The 17,168-nt window shown below is 43.9% G+C and overlaps 1 protein-coding gene across 1 annotated transcript; it reads left to right on the forward strand.

The window, feature by feature from the left end:
* Positions 1-524: 524 nt before the first annotated feature.
* Positions 525-9,367, forward strand: LOC123594195 (putative protein SSX6). The gene is made up of 8 exons (XM_045470896.1): positions 525-618; positions 1,606-1,741; positions 2,176-2,290; positions 2,889-2,987; positions 5,597-5,646; positions 7,250-7,385; positions 8,242-8,343; positions 8,821-9,367. Exons 2-7 carry the CDS (start codon positions 1,640-1,642, stop codon positions 8,337-8,339), a joined length of 600 nt encoding a protein of 199 aa, XP_045326852.1. The 5' UTR covers positions 525-618; positions 1,606-1,639; the 3' UTR covers positions 8,340-8,343; positions 8,821-9,367.
* The last annotated feature ends 7,801 nt before the right edge of the window (positions 9,368-17,168 follow it).

The following is a 17,168-nucleotide window of genomic DNA, read 5'->3' on the forward strand; positions in this document are numbered from 1 at the left end:
GACTGTAGACATCTCTGTAGCTTTGTACCTGCAAACGTTATCTTTAATGGGACAACTACATGAAGTCTGTTTCAATAACTTCATACATATATTAATGAAAGGAATTCAATCTTTTAAAAGTTTAAAATTCTGAAGTCACTAGAGTAGTCCTAGAAAAGACCCCCATACCTGAGGAAGTTGGAGATTGATAGCAAGGATTTGAGGTGATGGTTTCATATTTCGCATTTATTAAAACTAAACAACAAATGCACAGAACAGAGCAGTATGCTGAAGAAAAAGGGACCATCTGAGCATGCGCACTTAAGGGCCTACGGAACCTAGAGCGGCCAACTTTGGCAGAGCACAATCCTGCTTCAAGCGTGAAAATCAACCCACTGTGAAAAAAACGGTACTGTCCCTGGAGCAGGACTTAATAGACCCCGTGACTGACTCCCTTGCCCCGCCTACTTTCTTACCCCCTGATTGGCCAGTTCAAGTTCATTCACTGTTCTGATTGGTTGATTGTCCTTGGGCAGTAGAATTGTGGGATATCATCCATTGGAGCGACTTTTCGCCTCCGCTTCGCCTCTGAGGGAAGCTTTCTTTTCGGACAGTTGTGGACTGGTCAAAGGTGGGCAGGTAAAAAAGTAAGGAATCTCCACAGGTCACTCAAGTAGTTTAATTCTCTCTGGGCCTCCCAACATCCTCAATATCCCTAGGACTGAGAAGTGACTTAAAGCCTTTCAGGGCAATCCCCGTCAGGCAAAGATAAAACTAGTTTTTCGTCTGTGAGACTTTCTAATTGGCCTTCCTGAGGAAGGAACTCCCGTCAGCCTGAGAAACCCCCAAATCAGCTAGATGGCCCTAGATTTCTTCAACCAGAGATAATAGCCACTGCCTAAGTGACTCTTTTATTGACTCCTCTAGGATAGAGCAGAAACCTTCTTTGCCTTAGAGACCCCTGAATTTTCTCTCCCTAAGAGATTCCCAATGTTGAGGAACACCAGATTGCTGCATTGAAACTCTCCACATTGCTGCATTGCCTAAATGATGGCTGATCGAGTAGTCTTGGAGATTCTAGCTGTCTTCACACCAATAATTTTCAAATAACCTAATAATGGGCTCTAAATCCACTTTATGTTAGCAATCCTCATTTATTTTCAACAGAGCAAAACCCCACATCCCTCTGCCTGAAAACCTAAACCCATCTGTCAGAGACACCATATGGTCTCTGGGACTTACCTCCTCACTCTTTTGCCTCAAAACATGCCCCCTTCCCCCTCATAAAACTAGATGCTCACTTCACTTCTTGCCCAACAAGGTTGTCTTTATATCTTTCCTTCAGGATAAGCCAAACTTCAGGCAAACTACTATCAACAGTAACAAATCCCTTCTCAAAGTCTCAAGGATGCATTAATACTTACAGAAAACCTGTCATTCCTAACCAGTACTTCTCCCAAAGATCTCCAGCCCCGTGTTCATTTGACTCTGTCCCCCCCAACCCACACCCCCACAGCCATGTCCTTTTTCAGGGGCAGATAAGCCCAGGATGGAGAAAAGTAGAACCTAGAACTCTAGGTAACTGACGAAATGTAGCCTACCCTCAGTGCTATCTCCCTTCCTCAGGTCCTTTCGATACATGACTGGAGAGATTTAGGTTATGTCCCTTCAAGATCAAACCATCTCCAGCGCTATGAACAAAGGCAACTCCTTTGCAAAGAGGCCCAAAGAGGTTACCCAGAAATCAGAGAAGAAATGCAAGGTGAGGTGATCTGGAGGGGGTAGAGGAGTGGCCCAGGGGACACTGTAGAGTGACTAGATTTCTGAGGAGGTGAGGTAAGAGGCACTGGAGAAAAGGAGCAGGGTGTCAGGGGGAGGTCCAGAGACTCAGGAGCTTCCCATCCTCACTCTCTCCTCACCCACCATTCCTGGAGACAAAGATCTGTGACTTTGCACTGCATTTGGTGACTCTCAGTCCATTCTGGAAGGTAAAAGAGCATGCTACCAGCATTAAGCATCTACTGCATGCCTGGGGAAAGGCTAGGGAATGTTACCCATGACATTAACTGCGAAGGATTATTATCCCCAGTTCACAGATCCAACATTGAGATCCTGTGGCAGAGGAAGAGACCCCAACTGAAGACCAGACATGTTTAGCTGAGTTGCTGTTAGGATTTACTTATTTTTCTTTCCTAGGAATTCAAGGCTATTTCCAAGTTCTTCTCTAAGGAAGAGTGGGCAAAACTTGGATACTCAGATAAAATCACCTATGTGTACATGAAGAGAAACTATGACATCATGACTGGTCTAGGTAACAGGAAGTTCTGGGTACAGACAAGCCTGGGAACACATCACTACCCCCTCAGTCCCTTTACATGCCGCGGCTTCTTCCTAGGCTGCAAGTGTCCCACACCTGCCCTTTGTGCGGGGAGAAATCCTAGGGCAACTTCAGGGCATTCTTTTCTTTTTTTCTTTTCTTTTCTTTCCTTTCCTTTCCTTTTTTTTTTTTTTGTGTGTTTTATTTATTTTTGAGAGAGCTAGCATGAGCGGGGGAGGGGCAGAGAGACAAGGAGACAGGGAATCTGAAGCAGGCCCCACGCTGACACCAGCAAGCCTGATGCAGGGCTCAAGCTCACCAACTGTGAGATCACAACCTGAGCTGAAGTTGGACGCTCAACCGACTGAGCCACCCAGGCGCCCCTCTGCTCTTTTCTATTCTGTGCAGGGCTGAGGGCCTGGGGTGGCCACAAAGATGCTCAAACATAGATCCCACATGTTTCTCTTCTGCTCACCCTTGTTGGGATTCCCCCAGCTGATGAGCTTTACTTTTCCTGCTGCTTCCCAGGATCCCACCGCACATTCCTCTCTCAGGTTGTCTCTTAAAGAACAAATATTTTGCTTCTTTCTAGGTCTCAAGACCACCCTCCCAGCTTTCATGTGTCCTAAAAAATGTGCCACAAAGTCCAGTGGGCATGATTCTGATGAAGACCAGGACTCCGGGAATGAGAGTAAGTGGACAGGAAGGCCTGGAAAGGGTCTCCTAAAGCCCAACTGCTTTGGGTCCAGCTGCTTGGGAAGGGTTCTCAGGAGTTTGCTCTCTCAAAAGTATCATGGCTGAGTGAGAAAAGTTGGATGTAGAAGGTTAAGTAGAGTCAGAGGCCATTCATATAAAATCCTAAAACATGCAAAATGAGAGTATATATTTTTATGGATAATAAGCAAATGGTAAATGTATAAAACCTGAATGAGAATAAAACCCATCAAATTCAGGAATGCAGAAAGAGGGAGGGTAGGGATCAGTGAGGACTGTACAGATGACTTCAGCTGTTACTTGTTTATTGTGTTTTGTTATATATATTTTTAAGTTTTATTTATTTATTTTGAGAGAGTGTGTGTGTGAGAGAGAGCAGGGAAGGGGCAGAGAGTGAGAGAGAGTGAGAGAGAATCACAAGCAGGCTCTGCAGTGTTAGCATGGAGCCCGATGTGGGGCTCGAACTCACAAACCATGACATCATGACCTGAGCCAAAATCCAGTCAGACGCTTAACCGACTGAGTCACCCAGGTGCCCCATGTTTTCTTATATTTTGAATAAAGATCTCAGAACAATCTGAAGCAGTTGTGGGATAATGGTAATATCTGACTAGACTCAGTGATAGATGTTCACGTGTTTCCCATATTATTCTCCATAATTTTCTGTACATTTGAAACATTTCTTTTTTTTTTTTTCAACGTTTATTTATTTTTGGGACAGAGAGAGAGCATGAACGGGGGAGGGGCAGAGAGAGAGGGAGACACAGAATTGGAAACAGGCTCCAGGCTCTGAGCCATCGCCCAGAGCCCGACGCGGGGCTCGAACTCTCGGACCGCGAGATCGTGACCTGGCTGAAGTCGGACGCTTAACCGACTGCGCCACCCAGGCGCCCCACATTTCTTTTTTTTTAATGTGTTACTGTTCTTGCTCAACACAGTTAATGAATCACAGGACAATTAAGAAAAATATAACTAAAGTCTAAATCCATGTGGAGCACCTGGCTGGCTGTTGGTAGAGCATGCGATTCTTGACCTCGGTGTCATGAGTTCAGGCCCCACATTGGGCATAGAGATTACTTTTTTAGTATATGTGCTGCCAAAGTGAGCACAGAAGTTACTTTTTTAAAAAAAAAAAAAGTATAAATCCACAAAACACTTCAAGAGTCAATTTCATAATAGGGCAGAGGTATTGGGTAAATATCTTAAGAGAGAGTGATTAATGCATTATATAATATACATGTGTGTGTGTGTGTGTGTGTATAATGCATTATATGGATTATATAATGACATACAGCTATTTGGTGTTTTTACCCAAACCAAGTAGTCTTTTTGCTCCTAATCCAACCTGATTTTAGGTGTTGAGCTTGGGAGAGAGTTTGAGACAGCGATTCTCCACACACCGAGCTTTTCTAGTTGTCAGTGGGCACAGGTAACACACAGTGAAAAGGGTAGCAGATTCTAGAAATCTGTGTGCATTTGAGCAGTGTGTGTACTCGCTGTAAAGAGGATGAGATATATTCACTTGGTCTCTGCTCTGACGGCACAGTTGTAAGCAGACAGAGTCAGAATGTTCAAACCATCTCCAACAGACCTGTGACTCTCCAGGAAGACAGACCAGATTCCACAAGTTCCCAAAACTACTGTGAGAGGGCTGAAAATCTAGTGCTTGAAAATCTACAAAATTTTTGACACTAAGGGAGTATCTTTGTATTATCATTTATTTATTTTTAGGGAGAGAGTGTGTGAATGGGGGAGGGACAGGGAGAATCCCAAGCAGGCCCCGCACCAGGACCATGACATGGGGCTCGGACCTACAAGCTGTGAGATCATGACCTGAGTCAAAACCAAGAGGTGGATGTTTAACTGACTGAGCCACCCAGGCACCCCTGACACTAAAGGAGTATCTTTTTACTGGAAACATTCCAGAACCACTGCTAAATCATCCATGGTTCATCATACACCTAATGACTTGGTTAAAGTATAACTGGCATATTATAAAATTCACCAGGTTTAAGTAGACAGTGATTTTAGTTGTCACACATCTTTAAATGAATGCAATCAATTTAGTTTAATTAATTCAGTTTAATTGGGGGGAGACGCAAGAAATATGTAGTAGAATAGGATGAGGTAATGATGGAGTTTAGTTCACATTTTATAAATCATCAGAAGGAAAATTATGAATCATGATGCCATGAATAAATGTATAATCACAATTTAAAGATAATTCAGGGACACCTGGGTGGCTCAGTTGGTGAAGCGTCCAACTTCGGCTCAGGTCATGATCTCACAGTTTGTGGGTTCAAGCTCCACGTCGGGTTCTGTGCTGACAGTGCAGAGTCTGGAGACTGCTTCGGATTCTGTGTCTCCCTGTCTCTCTCTTTCCCTCACCCACTTGTGCTCTGTCTCTTTCTCTCTCTCAAAAATAAATAAACATAAAAAAATATTTTTAAAGCCAGTCTCAAAATAACTCCTTGACAATAAGTGGATTCATAACCCTTTCCTCAGAATTCCCTGATACTACAGGAGTCTCTGGTGTTTGGGAATGTTTGTCAACAGAGAAAAACTTCCACTTATCATTTCTTTTAGATGAACCTCTTCAGGAGGATTCTGATGTGCAACAGAGAAAACGCCTGAAGGTGAGTATCTCCCAAATCTAAAGAACCAGAGACTCTTTCTTCCTCCACAGATATGAATATCGGTAAGAGCGGGGGAATATTGAATATGGCCTGACCCTTGCTGCCTCCCTTTCATGATCTGTTTATCACAATTCCTGATGTAGCATCAATAACTTAATAATTAGAGATTGTGATAGCTGATACTTCTGTTGTTTTCATACTGATGTCAGATACTATTTTAAGCAATTCACAAGGATTAATTTCGTTAATCCTCAGAAAACCTCTATGATGTTTTCCTATCATTATTCTCAGATAATAATGAGGATATTAGTAATAAAAACTAATCATAAAGATGAGGATGTTGTGGTGCAGAGATGTTAAGTAATTTGCCTGAGACCACAGAGGTAGTGGTAGTAGTCTGTACATTTGAAACATTTCTTTTTTAAAAGGGGTGATTGTTCTTGCTAAACACTGTTAATGAATCACAGGACAATTAAGAAAAGCCCCCAAAGGATTTCCAAGCTCAAGAAACTTTTCATGTGTTTATGAAGTTCGAGGGTTTCTCCCAAAGCTTTACCCCACAGAAGCTGATCATGCTTCTGTTTAGACACCCACTCTCGCAAAATGAAATACCAGCTCCCCTCTGCTCTGTGGCAGGGACACTTTCATGTGGCTTGAGAATGGCCTGAGCTGTCAGCCCCTCCCTACTGTGATCTCCTTTGGGGCTTTGTCAGCATCTGAGGCATCTCTGAAGCCTCGATCCCAGCCCAGGGAGTCCCTCAGAGGTACCTGAATGTTCACTGAATAAGTGATTCCACAATTGTAGAATAAACTCTACTTTAGAGAGGGTAAAGGCATCTGGGACAGTTGAGATGGTTGGAGACAGTTGAGAGAATTCAAAGAAGGATCATAAAAGAAAGTATTCATTTTCATTATTACCACATTAAAGTGTTTGCAAGCTCAGTACTTTCACTTAGCTTCTTTTACTTTTATTGTTCACTATTTCATAAACGAGGGAACTGAATGAAAGGTAACTTAAGATTGTTGGTCAGTGACACATCCTGATGCAAGCAGAATTGGTATGAGAGCCACCTTGCCTAATTCCACATTCAATGTTCTTGCCAGCATAGGATAGTAGGTGACATCTGGTGCTGCTTTCTTTGCTGTCTATATTAATGTCTGTGAACTATTCTTTTCCTCTCCCTTCCCTGTACGCCTCTCCTCTATACCATTTTCCAGCAGTGTTTTGTCTCTGTGCATTTTTACATTTATTCTCCCTGCAGCTCTCTACTAGCTTCTATGCAAGAAAGAAGCCCCTCATGGGGATTCTTAGAATGCTATTCTACCCCAACTCTTCTGTCTACAACACTCCACTTACATGGAGCATTTTGCTGTTTGCAAGAAGGTGAAGACAAATGTTCTAGCCCTGGAGACACCCTTATTTAGGCCATTCCTTTTTGTTCTAATCTCCCAGGCTCTTCATAATTTAGGTACAGGTGATATAATGATCTTCCAGGGTTTTAGGACATTAATCAAAGTACTGCATGTGAAGACATTTTGTAAGCTCTAAAGCACTAGAGAAATGCTGTTGATACTGTTTATGTATGACCTTCACATTAAAAAGGTGATGCACAAGAAACCAAAGGAAAAAGATGACTCAGACCCAGTGCCAGTAGCACTTGGCTCTAAGCAGGTTCAGGAACAGCAGTGCTGCCCAGGAAAAGCGAGTGCCCCTGGTAAAAAGAGTAAGAAAAAACCAGGTAAGAGGTAGCTATGTGGGAACGACTCCTCTGTTTCCTGGCTATGTTCAAGTATGTGGTCTAGGTATGGGGGATGGATCTTGGACAGGGTTGTAGCCAGACTGGACTGAGGAGCTCACCGAGCTCCAGCTGAGATATTAGAACATGACTTCCAGGGTCATAGACCTGACTTGTCATTGATATAAAAGCTAAGTAACTAGGGGTGCCTGAGTGGCTCAGTTGGTTGTGTCTGACTCTTGATCTCAGCTCAGGTCATCTCAGGGTTGTGAGTTCAAACCCCATGTTGGGCTCCATGCTGAGTGTGGAGCCTACTTTAAAAAAATAAGAATTAAAAATAAAAGCCAAGTGACTATAGGCAAGTCTTCTAAATTCTTTGAACTCCAGATTCCTAGTCCATAAAATGGAAATAAAGAATCATAGTTCACAAATTGTTCAAGGGCGTTAAATCTAGAAAGCTTGACAATATGAAATGTGGTCAAGTAATTCCATCTGTGATAACCTGGGAATGCATCTTACAGTTGTATCCCCAGCCCTCAGCCTGACACACAATATGCCCTTAACACAAATATGCTGAATGAAAGAAGGTCTGAATGAATGTTCTGGTAAGTAAAGAGGTTGGAAATCTAAATCTGACAATGGGAAGAGCCAGAAGCTAAAACTGTGGGCATTTGGTGTGTATTGGTCTAACATCTCAACCTCTCTGAGCCAGAAGATGTGGAAAACAGACTATGTCGAATGCCTGTGGGCACTTGGGAGGGAGGAGGCATCTCCTTATCTGAAAACAAAACAAAACAAAACAGAGAATTATACTCCCCAACCCAACCAACTCTCATTTACCAACTCTTCTCCACCATAGGATCCAAGAAAGGGAAGAATATTTGGGCCAATAGACTGCGCCAAAGAAAGAACCTGATAGCATATGAAGAGATCAGTGATCCCGAGGAAGATGACTAATCCTGTAAGTAACCCTTCAGTCCATACCCGCAGCCCTGCAAAATGTACTTGTCTGTTATAGAACTGGTATCCCATCTTGTCGCTTATTCCCCAAACCATTCCTTTCTCCTAGTCCCTTGGGGTGCAGCATTGAAGCTAAATGATGAGGTTTCCCATGCTCTTTCTGCTCCCTGCTCAGTATACCCAGGGATCCTCCCTACCTAGAATGATGTGGGCTCCCAAACCCCTGGTCAGCTCCTGATGTGTAGGCCACACTTTCCTGTAGTCTGGGAAAACTCAAAAGACAGGTAAGGGGGTCACTATGGCATGAGCATAAGGTTCACTTTGAGGAGCAGTGGGAGATGCGTGCAGATGATGAAGTAGGGTAGAATCAGAGTGCTCACAGCCAAGCAGGTGTGGATGAGGAGTTTGGTATTGATTTATCAGACAATAGGAGCTCACTGCCACTGATTCTCCTTCTCTTTCCTTGCCTCAACCTCAGGGATGTACAAGTGCCCATGATAAGAAGCAGAACCTGGTGGCCTTTCATGAACATGGGCATGGCTGTGAATTCCTAGCCATCAGATGTATAGCAAGCAAAAGAAAGAGTTCACAATAGTGAAAAGTTAAGCATGATTTTTGTTACTGTGCGCCAAATATTCTGTTAGATATAAGAGTTTTGTTGATGAGTAAAACATATACCTAATACATATTTCTTTCTGTGTATCCATGCACTTATCTTAGAAAATAAGTATTGTATTGTCAGGTAATTCTCTGCATAGAACAGCACTACCCTCCTCCCCAGATGTGCAGATGTGACTGCTGAGGGCAGTTTTGGGTGTTTGATTTCACATGTTTTCCTCTGCATTTACACACACACATACGGTACTACTATAAGCATTTTCCACGTGCTTTTTCCCCACTACCGGAGTGTCCTGGACAAGTACCATTCATTTTGTTCCTGTTCAGCAGGTGCTCCATGTTGTAAATCCCCATTATTAATTTACGTTGTATTAGTCATTGACAGTTAATAAACATGTACAAGCTTTTCTCAGTTGTTTGCTCCTTTCATTCTTCTGCACAGAGCCCTGTGCATATGTGTGTTTCTTTAGCACGCAGTCTTAGAAGTGTAATTGTTGTGTCAAAGGGCTCATTCATTCAACAAACACCTATTGAACATGTACTGTGTACTGAACACTGCTCTAGGTGCTTGAAAGACATCAGGGAACAAGACAGACAAATGTCCCAGCCCAAATGGAGCTAACATTCTAATGGGTGATGTTTCCAGTTTTTATTTTGATGGACACTATACACCCCAAATTCTGGGGTAGGTGCTGGTTGGACACCTTGGCCTTTGCTCTCTATAAGATCTCCTTAGTAAGGGGCTGGGATGGTCCATTTGGAAGTCTGTGAGAGGAGACAGAGATAAAACCATCAACTGGGGAATGTAGAAGAATAGAAAAAGGAGTGGTCCCCTGGAGAGCATATGGTGCGCAGGAATGGAAGTTTGCTAGTCATGATGCAGGAGAGCAGCAGATGGAAAAATCCACTGGACAAAAGTATGAAACTGCCCATCAAGGGTCTCATGACCAAAGTTTTGAGGGCTGGGGAGGGGTGAAGAGTTGAGAATGGGAGAGTCTCCTCCTATACATACCATTGCAGACCACATAATCAGCTCTGGGAAAAGGAAGAGGGGAGTCTTTGAGGGAACAAACCATTGTGTGGTACATTAAGGGACATTAAGGTTGCCAACAGAGGTCACCAAGGTGACTTGCATTGGATATCAAATACCAGCCCCAGATGGAAGCAGGGTTGGTGCTATTTTAACCATCCACTGCCCATCACCTCAGCCTCCCAGCAACCACCCAGCCTTGGCAGGTCTCTACTCTTCCGCTGAGGCTTCCATCTCCCCTACCTCTGCCTTTGTTCCACCTCTGGACCTGTCTCCTCATCCCAATAGATTTGGATCCAAAGCAGGGAGAAGCCATAAAGCCACAGATGATTGGGTCCTGAGGAGACAGACAAGAATTAAAGGCTCTCCTGGGGGTCTGACTGATCATTATGACTTGAGGCTAAGTCCACATTTGCTGGGCCAGAGTTGGGTCCGCCCTCTCCCATGTACACACTATGACAGCTGCAGGGTTGCTGTCCTCACATCAGCCCTGAGGCTGGGTCTCCTAAAGCCCTGAGAGTTGGTGGACCCTACTCCGGAGGACTTTGCCCTGAGAGATTGAGAAAAGCCTCAAAGAATCACCATTCATTGGAGCTCTAGACAAGACAGACAGGTGAGGAATAAAGCATGGCCAGGGGTATAGGCAGATAGGGATACATACATGAACTCTTTCTGACCAGCATGTTCCCCATGATACAGCCTTCTTCACAGGGGCGACCCTCCCCACAAAGTCAGCTCCTGGGGAATGTGTATCGAGGACATCCTTGTTTACCTGCTTCTTTGAGAATATTATCCTGTCACTTGTCACACCTCTGGGTGGGACAAGTCCCAAATCCAGGACTTTACATCCCAGGATAAGAACACCATCTGCAGGAATGGGGGAGGTCTGGTTCACTGGGGTCTTCTCAGCCCACCTTCCATAATAACCATATAAAGTGCAATTAATATTCACCATGCATTTAATAGATGTTATATATAAATAGAGAGAGATTATACACAGAGACACTGGCAGATGTCAGACTTCTTGCCAGAGTTCCTGTAAATTGCATGTGTGGGATGGATGGGCTTGGAACTCACTGAGACTTCAGACATTAAGGAGAATAGGTGTGGGGGTACCTGGTGGCTCAGTTGGTTAAGCTTCCGACTCTTGATTTAGGCTTAGGTCATGATCTCACCGTCTGTGGGATTGAGCCCCGCTTTGGGCTCCGCACTACTGACAACACAAAGCCTGATTGGGATGCGCTCTCTCTCTCTCTTTCTCTGCCCCTCCCTGCCCTCTCTCAAAATAAATAAATAGGTAAACTTTTCAAAAAAGGAGAACAGGTGTGTATTGGAGGGGGAACATGAATAAGCTTCAGGTTCTGTCCCAAGTCTCAGAGTAGAGGACAACATGGATGGCCTTGAGGGTATAATCCTAAGTGAAATAAGACAGAGGAAGACAAATAGCATGATTTCACTCATACATGGAATCTAAAACAAAACATAACAAAAAACAAACAAACAACACAAAAACAACCTAGTAGAGAACAGATTGATGGTTACCAGGGGGGGAAAGGTGTCGGAGGGTGGGCAAAATGAGTAAAGGAGCTCAATTGTATGGTGATGTATGGTAACTAGACTTTTGGTGGTGATCACTTTGTAGTGTATACAGATACTGAATTATAATATTGGTACACCAGAAACTTATGTGATGTTATATACTAATTTTACCTCAATAAAAAGATTTATTCTCCTTAGGGAGACACATGTACTTGTGGGAACAGTTTTTGAGCCAGTGAAATAGGCCAATGATGCCTTTGACAACATTTTATGTGTTTTACCGTTTTATCTAAATATTACTATCATAAAACGCATGAAAGTTTCATTGTTGGGTGCCTGGTTCAGACTCTCTGTAAGCAGGTAGGGCATGCTGAATATTCCTCTTTGCTTTGGCATGACTAGCCATGGAGCAGACAGACTAGAAATGGTCCCTTCTCACGGAATCTGGCTGGCTCAGCCAGTGGAGCACGCGACTCCTGACCTCGAGGTTGTGAATTCAAGCCCCACATTAGGGGTAGAGATTACTTAAAAATAAAATTTTTTAAAATGGTTCCCTCTCTACAAATACATTGCTCTCCTTCATTATTACTATGGAGGGCTGAAGGTACCCCAGGCTCTGATATGCTTCTTTCTCAGCATTCCCTACATGCATCCTAGGGGACTTTCCCATGTAGGAGGTAGGGAGTTCATGGTCATTAGTGTGCCATCTGCCCAGTGTAAGTAAGGGTGTTGAAGGTCCAACTAGCCGTTTAGCTGTGAGTGTAGTTCTTGATTTTTTATCCATTTTACCCTGTTTGAAGTTTCTCCAGATATATTCTTCTCTTCTTGGTTGTTTCCTCCTGCTCATTTTGGCTTCTGGCTCCCTTCCCCCTTGAAACTCTCATCTGAGCTACTTTCTGTTCTTAAGGAATCCGTCCCAATTTCTGGTCCCCAAATGACATCCTTTCTTGTTTCCTGGTACTCTATACAATTTTTTTCTGTTGTTTCAGTGGAGAGGTAGACAAGTTTGCTCAAGCAGCCATCTTCAGAACATCTTTAAGGGTGTTTTTTAAACTTCCGAGTAGAAACCGTTGTTTTACTTTTATTGTGTTCAGAGAATGTCCCTTGCATTTTCTACATTTTGAGGGGCAGCTTCAAGATTTATTTGTGGCCTATTACATGGTCAAATGTATTAATGTTCATGGGTATTATACAGAAAGTTGGGCAGATTCCTGATTATTTACTTTCTTTAATGAACAGTTATTGGAGTTGCACCTTAGAGGCAGAAAGGGCTACTGCCAGCCAATCTATGTAAGTGTTGGAGGGCAATCTACCAATGAACTTTTCAATGAACTCACCAGATGATTATCCTAAGCCCCCCCCCCCCCCGCTCTTTGTCCTTTTTGACTCTGAGTTTGGACTTTTTCGGAGGCTTTGTTACAAAGAACAGCTCTTGCCTCTGGTGATTTGAGGTGTGATCTTGTCTCCTTGGACTTCTCTCTCAGTCTGATCCCACCTTGTTTCTATCTTCCAGGAGTGTTTCAGCATTTCTGGTGGCCCACCAGCACCTTTTCCCTGTACTGTTAAGAATGTATCCTGGGACACCTGGGTGGCTCAGTTGGTTAAGCGTTTGACTCTTGATTTCAGCTCAAGTCATGATCTCATGGTTTGTGAGTTCAAGGCCCACATCAGGCTCTGCACTGTCAGTGCGGAGCCTGCTTGGGATTCTCTCTGTCCCTCTGTCTCTGCCCCTCCCCTGCTTGCAGTCTCTTCTCTCTCTCTCTCTCTCTCTCTCAATTAATAAATAAACTTAAAAAAATAATTTATCCCTGGCATGCCTGGCTGGTTCAGTCAGTAGAGCATGCAACCCTTGATCTAGGGCTCATGAGTTTGAGCCTTGCATTGACAGTGGAGCTTACTTTAAAAAAAAAAGAATTTATCCTTAAAAACACTTCCCAAATCAATATAATGTTGGGTGGGATGGGAGAGAGACGTACAGTTTCTATTTGCCATCCTCCTCCGATCATCTGTTTGTAGATGTAATGAATTTTTGTCACTATATGAGTGTAATTTTCCTCCATTTTTTAAGGTTTCACACCCAGCATGGAGCCCAAAGCAGGGCTTACTTATGACCCTGAGATCAAGACCTGAGCTGAAATCAGGAGTCAGATACTTAACCAACCGAGCCACTCAGGCGCCCCAATTTTCCTCCATTTTATTCTCTAAATGGCATTTTATTCTCTAAATGGTTCTTGAAACCTATCAATTATTGTGTATAAGGGGCACCTGTCTGACTTCATCAGTAGAGCACACAACTCTAAATCTCAGGGTTGTGAGTTCAAGCCCCACGTTGGGTGTGGAGCTTACTTTAAATTTTTTTTTAAATTATTGTATATAATATTTTGTAACCTGGCTATGTGCAGGTTCCATTGGGGATATGCTTTTGGGTTTTTTTGTTTTGTTTTGTTTGGCTTATAACAGCAAACATTTTATATGCTCAGGATCTTATGGGTTAGCTCTTTGGGTCGGGCCAGGTGGTTCTTCTGCTGGTCTTGCCTGGGATCACTCATTCGACTGCAGTCAGTTTGCAGGTTGGTAGGGTGCTCAGCTAGCCTGAGTCTTTTTGCTTCCTGTGGTCTAATCCTCAAACAGGCCAGCCTGGGCTTCTTCACATGGCAGGCTTAGGTCCTCTGAGACCTGCTCCTTCCCCAGGCTCTGCTCTGCAGTCTCTCTTGCACCAATGCTAGCACAGGACTCAATGTGTTTTATTCCCCAAAGGAAAATTCATTTCATAAGGCAATATCATTATAAAAGGACAATTTATTGAAGATTTCATAGAGAAGACTAGTGGAGGTGAAGGAAGTATATATTTTACAGAGCTGAGAAGTTCATTGCAAAAATCACCTAAACTGCCTTCCCTACCCCCAAAAAAATCACCTTTAAAGGGTGCCCGGATGGTTCAGTCAGTTAAGTGCCCAACTTCGGCTCACGTCATGATCTCACAGTTTGTGGGTTCGAGCCCCACATCAGGCTCTGTGGAGCCTGGAGCCTGCTTCAGATTCTCTGTCTCCCCCTCCCTCTGCCCCTGCCCAGCTTGCATTCTGTCTCTATCTGTCTCAAAAATATATTAACATTAACTTTTTAAAACTTGCCTTTAAGCTATTCTACTGTTTCTGTAGCCGGGGTATTGTGGTACAAGAGTACCTGGCTCCAGGCATCCTAAACAGACCAGGTTCGGCCACTCGCCACTGACAAAACCCAATGCCTGAGAAACGAGTGGTAGTGGAACAAGAATGGAAATGATTTCAATGAAGCCAACACCGGGAAGACAGCAGACTGGTGTCTCAAAGACTGACTCCAAAATGCCAGAAAGTTCCAAGTTATATAAGGAAAATGTGGGGTAAAGGCGAGTGGGTAAGTGCAGGTGGGCAATGAAGGTCAAACTGATCGTTGTCTTGGGGTCAGTCACATGAGGTCTTGCTGGCTCAGGGCAGTCCCTATTGCTTGGGGAGTGTACTTGCAGTTCCCATCAGGGGATGCTTTTGCCCTGGGGTCTTCCACCTGAGCTAAGAGACAAACAGGAAAGAACCCAACTAGAAAGCTCGAGGTCAAAATAGAGGCATCTGAAGTCCTCTTTCCGAGCCTAAATGTCCATCAATTGATGAATGGATAAAGAAATTGTGGTTTATATACACAATGGAATACTACGTGGCAATGAGAAAAAATGAAATATGGCCTTTTGTAGCAACGTGGATGGAACTGGAGAGTGTGATGCTAAGTGAAATAAACCATACAGAGAAAGACAGATACCATATGGTTTCACTCTTATGTGGATCCTGAGAAACTTAACAGGAACCCATGGGGGAGGGGGAGGAAAAAAGAAAAAAAGAAAAAAGAAAAAAAAAAGAGGTTAGAGTGGGAGAGAGCCAAAGCATAAGAGACTGTTAAAAACTGAGAACAAACTGAGGGTTGATGGGGGGTGGGAGGGAGGGGAGGGTGGCTGATGGGTATTGAGGAGGGCACCTTTTGGGATGAGCACTGGGTGTTGTATGGAAACCAATTTGACAATAAATTTCATATAATAAAAAAAAATAAAAATAATAAAAAAATAAAAATAAAACAAAAAAAAATAAAGTCCTCTTTCCATTCTTCTATTCCTTCTAAGACAGGGAAACTGAAGGGGCCCCATAATATATTGCTTTATTCCTGCCTCTGTTCTTGCTAGGACCTATACCCCCCTCCTTACACAGACCTTATAGAAAACGGTGTATGTACTCCTTGTAAAGGTCATGGAGTTAATGATTTCTTTGCAGTCTTCCAGTACAGTACCTTTCCAGACCACTGACTCCAGGCCTCTGCCCCCAGGGCATAAGTGACTTATGGAGGACACCTGAGCACTTATCCCTGGGTTTTTTTGGTATTTTATTTTATTTTATTTTGAGAGAGAGAAAGAGCACAAGCGGGGAAGAGACAGAGAGAGACAGAGGATTTGAAGTAGACCCTGGGCTGACAGCAGTGAGCCCGCTGTGGGGCTCCAAATCATGAACTGCAAGATCATGACCTGAGCCAGAGTTGGACACTCAGCCGACTGAGCCACCCAGGGGCCCTGCATTCATCCTTGTTTTGACTAGTTCCTGGATGCCTGAGAGGACAACGTACACCAGATCTCCATCCTCAATAAAAACCTCAGACCCCAGGGGCACCTGGCAGACTCAGTCGGTAAAGCATGCCAACTCTTGGCCTTGGGGTCGTGAGTTTGAGCCCCACGTTGTGGGTAGAGCTTACTTTTTTTTTTTTCAACGTTTATTTATTTTTGGGACAGAGAGAGACAGAGCATGAACGGGGGAGGGGCAGAGAGAGAGAGACACAGAATCGGAAACAGGCTCCAGGCTCTGAGCCATCAGCCCAGAGCCTGACGCGGGGCTCGAACTCACAGACGGCGAGATCGTGACCTGGCTGAAGTCGGACGCTTAACCGACTGCACCACCCAGGCGCCCCTAGAGCTTACTTTTAAAATAAAATCTCTTCCTTAAAAAAAAAAACTGCAGACCCCAAGCAAAAATGAGACTCTTTTCCTTTCTAGTCTCCATTCTACTGTATCACTTCTACTAATCAATAAACTCTGCCATCACTTCCTCTTCAGTTCTCCGTTTCTATTCTTGTGTGAAGCCAAGGACCCTCTTGGCTGATCCTGTGGGATCCCCTCTGGGTCCTTGGCCCCAGCCAGCATACATCACCTCCATCTATCCCGAATCCTCATATTTGCCCTTTTTCTCCTTTGGACAATTTTACTCTGCTCAGACTTGGGTTCTCCACAATCAACACTTAACATGGCCTTCACAAGTTCAAATGACCATTGTTTAAGGCCAGATTCCCAAAGAAACAGACTTTGGGCATATAGGATGTCTCCAGGCAGATTATACAAAGAAATGCAGCTCAGAACTTTGCATGAAGAGAGGGAGGAAGGAGAGACTTGATCTGCCCAGCTCACTCCCGGATCCTTTTCTTGTTGGTCAAAATGCACCCCACAGGCATGAAGGCATGAACTCCCCACATTTCCAGATTGCACCACCTGACCCCTTTGACAGACGTTTGGGAAGCCAGATTACACACTTCTGAGACCCAGCATTTCATACAATCAGAAGTGATGGGAGGAGCCA

This window comes from Leopardus geoffroyi, chromosome X, assembly GCF_018350155.1.
Source record: "Leopardus geoffroyi isolate Oge1 chromosome X, O.geoffroyi_Oge1_pat1.0, whole genome shotgun sequence".
Lineage (NCBI taxonomy): Eukaryota > Metazoa > Chordata > Mammalia > Carnivora > Felidae > Leopardus > Leopardus geoffroyi.

Coding starts and splice junctions, on each gene's coding strand:
- LOC123594195 (XM_045470896.1), top strand. CDS start 1,640: ATGTCCCTTCAAGATCAAACCATCTCCAGCGCTATGAACAAAGGCAAC. Junction 1,742..2,175: donor AATCAGAGAAGAAATGCAAG/GTGAGGTGATCT, acceptor TTTCTTTCCTAG/GAATTCAAGGCTATTTCCAA. Junction 2,291..2,888: donor TGACATCATGACTGGTCTAG/GTAACAGGAAGT, acceptor GCTTCTTTCTAG/GTCTCAAGACCACCCTCCCA.